The sequence below is a fragment of the Olea europaea genome, chromosome 16 (assembly GCF_002742605.1).
Source record: "Olea europaea var. sylvestris chromosome 16, O_europaea_v1, whole genome shotgun sequence".
NCBI lineage: Eukaryota > Viridiplantae > Streptophyta > Magnoliopsida > Lamiales > Oleaceae > Olea > Olea europaea.
This window is the reverse complement of record NC_036252.1, coordinates 14,104,863-14,114,980: the sequence shown is the minus strand read 5'-3', so window position 1 is coordinate 14,114,980 and position 10,118 is coordinate 14,104,863. Positions and strand designations below refer to the sequence as shown.

Genomic DNA, 10,118 nt, shown 5'->3' with positions numbered 1-10,118 from the left:
TCATGTTCCTGAAAAATCAAATTCGACAAATTAAATATAGGGAACAAGGGTTACTTTGCTCAAATAATTAAAATAACCAATAATAAATTCAAGGCCTGAGAGCAAAAGGGATATGGGCGATGACTCCTAAAAATTGAAACGTGCCTAAATCTAATGCAACCTAGTAAACAAAACAAAACTCTATGCCATGCGATAAGAAAGGCAAAATAAAAAAGTTTGAAAATTGAGTTGCCTCCCAATAAGCGCTTCTTTAAAGTAATTAGCTTGACTTTGTGCCGCGATCATTCTGGTACAGCTAGGTCAAGGCTTTCTTTAGCAGTGGGGAAATCTTCCATGTAGTGCTTGATACGTTGGCTATTTACTTTGAAGTTTCCTTTTGTTTGATGGTGTAGTTCAACTGTGCCATAGGGAAACACCCGAGAGACGGTAAAAGGGCCGGACCATCTATATTTCAACTTTCCTAGAAATAGTTTAAGTCTGGAATTGTATAAAAGCATTTGATCTCCCACTCTAAAAATTCTTTGCCTAATGTTCTTGTCATGCCACTACTTTGTCCTTTCCTTGTAGATGGCTGCCTTTTCATATGATTCACTTCTGAATTTTTCCCATTCATGTAGCTGCAATATTCTTGTTTCTCCAACCTTTTAGAGGTCCATGTTTAATTGTTTCAATGCCTAGTATGCTCTGTACTCAAATTCCACTGGTAGATGGCAGGATTTTCCAAAGAATAGTCGATATGGGGACATTCAAATGGTGTCTTGTAAGCAGGACGATGTGCCCATAAAGCATCGTCTAATTTCGTTGACCAATCCTTGTGAGATGCATTCACAGTGAGCTCCAGAATTCTTTTCAATTGTCTATTCAAGGTTTCCACCTGTCCACTTGTTTGAGGATGGTAAGGAGTGGCAATTCGATATTGTATCCCGTACTTATGTAGCACTGCCTGGAATAACCAATTGCGAAAATGAGTTGCACCATCACTTATTATGGCCTTAGATGATCCATAGCGGTTAAAGATATATTTCTTTATGAAGTCCACCACCACCCTTGCGTCATTTATAGGCAATGCTTTAGCTTTAACCCATTTAAAGACATAGTCCACTGCCACTAGGATGTACCGATTGTTGTAAGATGATGGAAAATGACCAATAAAATCAACCTCCAGACATCAAATATTTTCACCTCCAAAATGTTGTTTAAGTGGCATCTCGTGATGTGCTGATATGTTATCTATTCTCTGACATTTATCACATGACCTGCAAAAACTGTGGCAGTCCTTGAACAGTGCAGGCTAAAAAAAATCACATTGAAGTACCTTTGATGCTGTTTTAGTGAGGCCAAAGTATCCTCCATAAGCAGAAGCATGAACTCGTGAAAGGATCGATTTCATCTCATCCTTTGGTACACATCTCCTAATGATCTAGTATGCCTCTCTCTTATATAAATTTGGATCATCCCAATAATAGAATTTCACTTCATGAAGCAGCTTCTTCTGCTGATAGGTGAGATTAGGATCCATATAGTTATTAGCTAGGTAATTAACAATGTCTGCATATCACGGAGCCTTTTTTATCTGCAACAACTGTTCATTTGGAAAGACCTCATTAATATTCACATCATCTGAATCATGTAGTTACTCTAGCCTTGATAAATGATCCACTACCTGATTTTCTGAAGCTTTTTTATCGCAAATTTCAATGTCAAACTCTTGCAATAACGGAACCTATCGAATCAGCCCAGGTTTAGCGTCTTTCTTCTCAAACAGGTATTTCAAGGCTACATGGTCAATGTAGACTATCACCTTTGAACCAATAAGATAGGAATGAAATTTATCGAAGGCAAAGACCACTGCTAGCATCTCTTTTTTCGTTGTTGCGTAGTTGATCTAAGCATCTGTTAAGGTTTTGCTTCTATAGTAGATGACATGTGACACTTTTTCTTTACGTTGGCCAAGCATCACTCCCACTGCAAACTTACTAGCATCACACATAAGTTCGAAAGGTAGATCCCAATCAGTTACTACTATTACAGGTGCAGAAGTTAACTTTTCTTTTAAAGTATTAAAGGCATTTAAGCACTTATCAGAAAAGTGAAATGACACATCCTTTTCCAGTAGATTACATAGAGGTTTTGTAATTTTTGAGAAATCTTGAATGAACCTTCTATAAAATCCTGCATGTCCTAAGAAGCTTCTGATCCCCTTAACTAAATTAGGAGGCTGCAATTTTTCAATCAATTGTATCTTGGCTTTGTCAACTTCAATGCCCTTTGAGGAAATCCTGTGGCCTAGCACTATACCCTCTTTTACCATGAAATGGCATTTTTCCTAATTTAGCGCTAGGCTCTTCTCTTCACATCCTTACAATACAAGAGCTAACCGATCTAAGCAGTCATCAAATGAACCTCCAAACACAGAAAAATCGTCCATGAAAACCTCAATATAATTTTCTACCATATCAGAAAAGATGGCCATCATGCACCATTGAAAGGTTGCACAGGTGCGTTGCATAGACCGAAAGGCATCATTCTAAACGCAAAAGTTCCATAAAGGCATGTGAATGTTGTTTTCTCTTGGTCTTATGGAGTAATAACTATCTGATTGTACCATGAGTATCCGTCCATAAAGCAATTGTGAGAATGTCTTGCCAACCTCTCCAACATCTGATCAGTGAATGACAATTTAAAGTGGTCCTTTACGGTGGCATTGTTTAGCTTCCTGTAATCTATACATATTCTCCATCCTATCACTAATCGTGTTGGTATCAGCTCATTGTTCTCATTCTTTTCTACAGTAATTCCACACTTTTTAGGCACCACATGTACTGGCCTCACCTATGAACTATCAGAGATGGGAAAGATAATACCTGCATCCAACAATTTCAGCACTTCTTTTCGCATAACTTCTTTCAAGGTTAGATTTAATCTGCATTGTCCTTCCACTATTGTCTTTGACCCGTCTTTCATTAAAATCATGTGCATACAAAGAGTTGGACTGATTTCTTTGATGTCAGCTATTGTCCATCCAATTGCCATTTTGTGCTGACTGAGTACCTCCAACAATTTATTCTAATTTTTCCTTGTCATATCATTCGTAATGATTACTGAAAGTGTTGTAGAGTCTCCCAAATATGCATAAAGGAGATGTAAAGGCAAGAGCTTTAGTTCAAGAGTGGGTGCCTTTTCCACTGAGGGTATCGGGGTGAAAGGGTTGTCACCAAGAGATTCATACTGCCAATATCTCCTTCTTATTGGTTGCTCGGCCAAGTTGACAACATCTTCAGTTTTTTCTGCACTTGTTGCCTCTGATTGTACAATTTTTACTTTATAAAGAAATGTTTGATGCTCTTTCTCAAATGTATATGCCATAAGTTCTTTATAAAAATCTACTTGGCAATCGGTATATAAAGTTAATGGATGCTTCATCGGCTTGAATATGTTGAATATGACTTGCTCATTGTCCACCCGATGAATCATTTTTCCACCATAAACATCAATCAGCACTCTTCTGGTAACCAAGAAGGGTCTTCTCAAGATTAGAGGAATGTTTGAATCATTTTCCATGTCCAAAATGATGAAGTCAGTCAAAAAAATAAATTTATCAACCTTCATTAGCACATCTTCAATAATCCCTTTTGGTCGTTTAATTGATCTATCAGCCAGTTGCTATGAGATTGTTGTAGGTTTTGCTTCTCCCAATTCAATCAACCTTAAATAGAGAGAGGCATCAAATTAAAACTAGCATCTAAATTGCATAAAGAATGTTCAAAATAATTAGAACCAATGGTACAAGGTATCAGGAAACTTCCTGGGTCTTTTAGTTTAGGAGGTAGCTTTCTTAATAAAATTGTACTGCACTCCTTGTTCAAGTAGACTATCTCATGTTCTTCCAACTTCCTTTAGTTAGATAGGATCTCCTTCAAGAATTTAGCATAGCTTGGCGTTTGGGCAATTGCATCTACAAACAGGATATTGATGTGCAGTTTTTTGAAAATCTCCACAAACTTGGCAAATTGCTTGTCCAACTTCTTTTTCTGTAACCTTTGAGGGAAGGGAATTGGTAGCACATAAGGGGCTGGGTGCTCTCACTGTGGACGTTTCTTTCCTTTTATACTTCTCGTTATTTGGTTGTTCAGACTCTGCTTTTGTCCCAGCCTCTTCACCCATTACTTCTTTATCTTTTCTGTCTAGTCTCTTAACATGTATCTCTGGAAGTTGCACCCTACTTCTGGTTGTAATAGCTTGCACTTGCTCTTTTGGATTGACCATTGTGTTGCCTGGCAATGTCCCTTGTGGGCGTTCTGCAAGCTATTGAGCTATCTAACCAATTTGAGTTTTCAGTTTCTTAATGGATGCTTGCTGATTCTGAAAGTTAGTGTCAATCTGCTGGAACACCTTATCTATTTTCTACATGTATTGGTTGAACATCTCCCCCAAATTTGGTTTTTTCTCTAGCTGGTTATTTTTTGAACTGTTCCCTTGCTAATTATCCGACCATCTGAAATTTGGGTGTTGCCTCCACTCTGAGTTATATGTTTGTGAAAAGGATTAAAATTTCGAGAGCTATTTTGAATGAAGTTGACTTGCTCCTCCAGAAATCCTAAAGATGTACAGTTTTCTGTTAGATGATTAGCCCCGCAGTTTTTGCATGATGGACTAACTATCACTGCATGTGCTCTTTTTGTTTGTGACTTCACCAATAACTCTACTTGTTTTGTCAATGTTGTTATTTGGGCGTTGGTAGATGATGTGCTGTCTAATTTATATATTCCGCTGCTTTTGGAGGCACCACTCTTTCTGACGAAAACATAGAGTGAGTAGTAGCAATCAAGTCAAACAGATCCATGTATTGTTGCATTGATTTCCCTATGATTGATCAGCTTGCAGAGGAATCCACTTGAGATTTTGACAGTGGTAAAAGTCTCATGTGGAAATACTGCACTTGATTTTCGATAGTAATCCCATGATTTGGACACTTTCTCGTCAACTTCTTAAATCTGTTCCAAACCTCGTGATAGCTTTCTCCATCTTTCTGTTGAAAGGTTTGAATTTTCAGTCTGATTTTTGCTACTTTAGATGGTGGAAAGAACTTATTACAGAATTTCTTGGTCAGTTTCTCCCATGTGATAATACTTCCATTAGGTTTGGCATTCAGCCATTCCAATGCTGCATCTCTCAGTGTATATGGAAATAATCGCATCTTGATGGCGTCCTCATTAACCCCGAGAACATGACAATTCTGGCAATTCCTGAGAAATCTGGAGATATGTGCGTTTGGATTCTCATTTGGTAGCCCGTATAATTGTAAAGTGTTACTCATCAAATTAATCCAGTCAGCCCTTATCTGGAAGTTGTTTATCCCAAAACCTGGATACACAATACTGGACCGTGTAGGTGTTGCTATAGGCGTTAAGAACATAGACACTGACAAGTCCTCTTCATTTACTTTCCTTTGCTCTTGATGTTGATCTCTCGTTGCCATTTGTCCAATTGGTTGTATAGGGATAGGGTTGTTTAGATTGTCAGCCATTTGATGTTGCTGTTTTTATTTGTGTTCCCTTCATCATCGTCTGAAGGTACGTTCTATTTCCAAATCAAACGGTTCAAGATCATCGCTTTGGACACGGAGCATACAACGAACACCTTTTTCTGTGAATGAAAGAAAATTAACAAATCAAATAACAATTAAAAATAAAAATAAATAAATAAATAAGAATAAAAGTAATAGTCCTCGGTAAAGGAGCCAAAAATTTGTTGTCGATTTTATCTTGCTAGTAGACAGATCGTAACAAGTAGTAAAGTGAACTTTTTGAGTCCGGATTATCGTTCTCACGAGGACCATACTTTAACACTCAATGTATTATTCCTAACTTCTATTCGATGAAAAAAATGATTGAATGTGATTTTTAAACCTGATTACTAAAAATTTCGTGATTGCAACAAAAAATGAGTGAGAATTCAAATAATGAATGAATATTAGGGTGGAACAAATTCACCTATTAGTTACCTTCACTTCTAATATAGATATTCACAAAACTAAAGTAGCATTCAGTCAAATTCTTCTATGGTATTCAATTTATCCCTCTCAAGTTCTCTTTAAGCCTATTTAAATAATTCAATTTCATATCTCTATGCTAACCAACATTATTTAAACGAAATAACAGTTTTAAGAATTCCTGTAGGACCGTAGCAATTAATATAGGTATCTCTACACGTTACATTAATTTATCGAATTTTAATATGTGGTCTAAGCAAGAATTCGCATTTTTACGTAATTATTGTTCACCAAATTATTGAATAATTGGCCAGAAAATTCAAAGCATTAAGAACATAATTAAAATCCACACATAAAATATAAAAGAACAAAGAATCTCAAATAAAATAAATAAAAGTCCCAAATAGATTACATTGTTCGCCCTAAAATTAAATTTAGTTACTCGTATTAATGAAGGAAAAACAAGAAATTATGGAAAATATCATCGGGAATTGATGGAACGTAAATAATTTTCAATTATGCTTTATGTCGTCTTTTTTTGTGCAATTAATGAAGGACTGCCAGATTTTTTTGTCTCCCAAAACTGCCTCCTATTTCTCTCTCTAAAGGACGCCTCAAAGTTAATGCAAAAAAATATAAAATTGGCAGCCTCAAGTTCCGTGTGTGTCTTCTATTTAATAGTAGCGAAAAATTTTCCTCTCCTTCCATTTTTCTATGTGTGTCTCCAAAAAAATATCTCACAGTCTCTCTCTCTCTTTGTACGTATATATATCTCTCCAAAATAATAACTTAACAGCCACAATAGTTGACTAAGAAAAAGGACTCTAGCTCTTGCCAATTGCATGCAGCCCTTCATTTCACTTAAAGAATGATTTTTAATTCATGCATGCATGTAGAGGTCCAATCAGCCGCCAATTTAAGCCATTATTACTTAAATTATTCTTCAAGTCCTCCGTCTTTCAAGATAATGCAATTCAATCCTTGAGCCCTTTAATTCTTGTAACCCATTCTTCTTTGATTCAATTTAAGTCCTTCACTTTCCAAAATATGAAATTTGATCTCCAAATTCTTCAATCTTTGATTCATGATCCGGATCAACTATTGAATTGTTACAACTTGGGCCCAAACTTTTGCATTTCGCTCTTTTTTCGGGTTTTCCTCTCTTTTCTTCCACTTTCTTGTACCAATATTGACTTCTACCAATTCACCACCAATTGCAACAATTTGGATCATAATTTATTAGAGAAACACTAAATATTTTCTTTTAAAGGTCTCTAATAATTGTATAAAATACACTTATTAGTTATCAGATTGTGTATCTGATTTTTACTTGGAAAGGAATATTGTATCCACGTTGAATAAGGAAAGGAAATTGTCTCTCGATCGAAATTCTATGCGTAATTATAACCTAATTCTAACAGATTTTCTTACCTTTTAGGACTCTTCTAGGGTCTGAAACGTGGCCTATAAATATAAGGCTCCTCCTTTAGTCTTGTTTAAGCATTATTATTGTGTTTGTAATTTCTCTCCATATAGTCAATTAATGATGCATCGTTTTTTTGCGATTAATTCTTTTTGTTTATTTCTTTACTTTTAAATCTTATTTTCGTGGTGTGATCTTGTTTACTTCAATATTGTCATTAAATCTCATTCTTTACAATCCGATTTGGGATCAACAAGTGGTATCAGAGCAGCTTCCGAACCTAACAAGTGGTATTAGAGCTTGGTTCTTCTTTTGTGGATTGGTTGAGGTTTTTTCAGAGATAACTACCATGAGGTATGACATTCTGCTACTGAATCACAATACAGGGTTTTCTTTGTGGTAAGTAAAGATGAGGGCCATTTTGGCATTGTTGGAGTTAGATTATGCACTGCTAGATTTTGAGAAGATGCCAACTGATTGGACAATGAAAGATAAACAACGGAGGAATCAGAAGGCTTTACCGCAAATCCATCTTCATTTATCCAATAATATTCTGCAGGATGTCTTGAAAAAGAAAACATCGGTTGTTTTATGGCTGAAATCGAAGCATTTATGCATGACTAAAAGTCTCATTAGTAAACTGGCTCTAAAACAAAAGCTATATTCTCATCGCATGGTGGAATGAGGGTTACTAAAGGACCATATTGTTGTGTTCAAGGAAATAGTTACAGATTTGAAGGCATTGGAGGTTAAGTACGATGAAGAGGATCTAGCATTGATCCTATTGTGCTCGCTGTCTAACTCTTATGTGTCGTTTTGGGACACCATTTTGTATAGTCGGGATACTTTGACTATAGATGATGTCTATGATGCTTTGCACTCAAAGGAGAAATTGAAGCATTTGGTTGGAGCTACATCGAGGGATGATGAAGCTCTTGTATCTCATAGTGGTCGAAGGAGGGGCATATCGAAGACTAACAACAATTTGTTTTACTTCTTCTGCAAACGTAAGGGACATACTCAGAAAGATTGCGATAAATTGTAGGCTAAAGGTGATTTAGCTTCAAATCATGAAGCGCAACCTTTAACTTCAAACAATACAAATATAGTTGAGGATTTTTCAGACAGTGGAGATGTGATGTTGATTGCAGCATCTGACGTGGAATCTAGGCCTGACGAGGAATGGTTCTTGATTTGAAATGTTGGCATCATATGTGTTCCAATTGGAATTTCTTTTCAAAATATGAGGCTATTTAGATTTAGGCTGCGGGATGGGACAGTCAGAACAATTGATCAGGTATGACATGTTCCAGGCTTGGAAAGGAATCTCATTTGCTTAGTACTCTGGATGCAAAAGGGTATAAATTCTCTAGTGGACGTGGAGTCTTGAAGGTATGAAAGGATGTCCGGGTTGTACTAGAGGGACAGAGAATGTCTCAGTTGTACATCTTGTAGAGGAGCACAGAACCAGTTAAGAAATATATGGACAAGTTCAGTGCCGTGGTGGATATTCAGTTTGGTATAATACTTCTTGTGACGGGCTCTGGGTCGGTTCATAACATTGCAGGAGGGAGCTTTGGTGTTTCCGCTTTGCCACCAATTTCAGCAGTTGCACTATGTTTAGTTGCTAGGATTGAATCCATTGAGCTTAGGTACCGTGGTGTCAGTGATATCTGTAATGCTTTTGGGGACGTTAAAGGCTACAGTTCTAGCAAGGGGTCTTTTGTTCAGACATTTTGTATGGTTTCTGCTATAGGGTCTGCTTCGACCCTGTTTGATAAACATTAATTCTTTGGTGGTAGAATTTTGGGAACTCAAGAGTAGGGTTCAAGTGTCGCTTGTGGACGCCGTGCAGAGGATGATGGTTTATATAGAGAGTTTTGGTTATTGCATTGAGGAGATTTGCATTTCACTTCCGATGCAAACGAGTTTATTTCTTAGGTGGAGAAATTTTGTGGAGCTCTGCTCGTTGCACCTTAAGTTAAGGTAGAGATTGTTAGGTTGGTGACTCAAATTAGGAGTCTTATGAGATTGCGTATCTGATTTTTACTTGGAAAGGAAGATTGTATCCAAGTTGAATAAGGAAAGAAAATCCTCTCTCGGTCGAAATTCTATGTGTAATTGTAACATAATTTTAACATATTTTCTTACCTTTTAATATTTGTAGATAGCCTAAATAGAAGGTAGTTTTGTAAGATTAGATCAAAAAATATAAACATTTGAAGAATAGCCTTTAAATAATTATCTTTCCTAAAATACCCCTTATTGTGAAATTGCAACCAAAGCCACTACAATGTATAAAAACCTTCAATTAGGTCCTCAAAAAAATATAGATCAAAAATCTTTAATAGATTTAAACCCAAATATAAAACAAAATTTTATTGATCTGAAAAATGCAACAGAAAATGAATTAAAATATTTAGAAGAAGATATGAAAGGTTTCTTTACAGAATATGTAGATCCAAAATTAAAAAATAAAAATGTTTCTATAGATAATAGAACAATCAAAACAGAAAATGATATATATAAATTAATTCTCAACCTAAGAAGAAGAATTAAATAACTAAATATAATTATTGAAGAAAAAGTTTTAATAAAAAATAGTGAATTTTATAAATTCTATTGTGATATTTTAAATACATATGAAGATTTTAATTGGCTCAAGAATCTTAACCCTTCCGCTGCACACTCCGAAGAAATGGT

General features: G+C 35.9%; 2 protein-coding genes across 2 annotated transcripts; both read right to left on the bottom strand.

Moving 5' to 3' along the window:
- Positions 1–667: 667 nt before the first annotated feature.
- Positions 668–1,390, bottom strand: LOC111412662 (uncharacterized protein K02A2.6-like). Its single transcript, XM_023043589.1, has 2 exons — positions 1,316–1,390; positions 668–1,159 (listed from the first exon to the last, which is right to left on the bottom strand). The coding sequence occupies exons 1-2, from the start codon at positions 1,388–1,390 to the stop codon at positions 668–670; spliced, it is 567 nt and encodes a 188-aa protein (XP_022899357.1).
- A 30-nt stretch (positions 1,391–1,420) lies between these two features.
- Positions 1,421–2,311, bottom strand: LOC111412661 (uncharacterized mitochondrial protein AtMg00860-like). Its single transcript, XM_023043588.1, has 2 exons — positions 1,945–2,311; positions 1,421–1,548 (listed from the first exon to the last, which is right to left on the bottom strand). Exons 1-2 carry the CDS (start codon positions 2,309–2,311, stop codon positions 1,421–1,423), a joined length of 495 nt encoding a protein of 164 aa, XP_022899356.1.
- Positions 2,312–10,118: the final 7,807 nt, after the last annotated feature.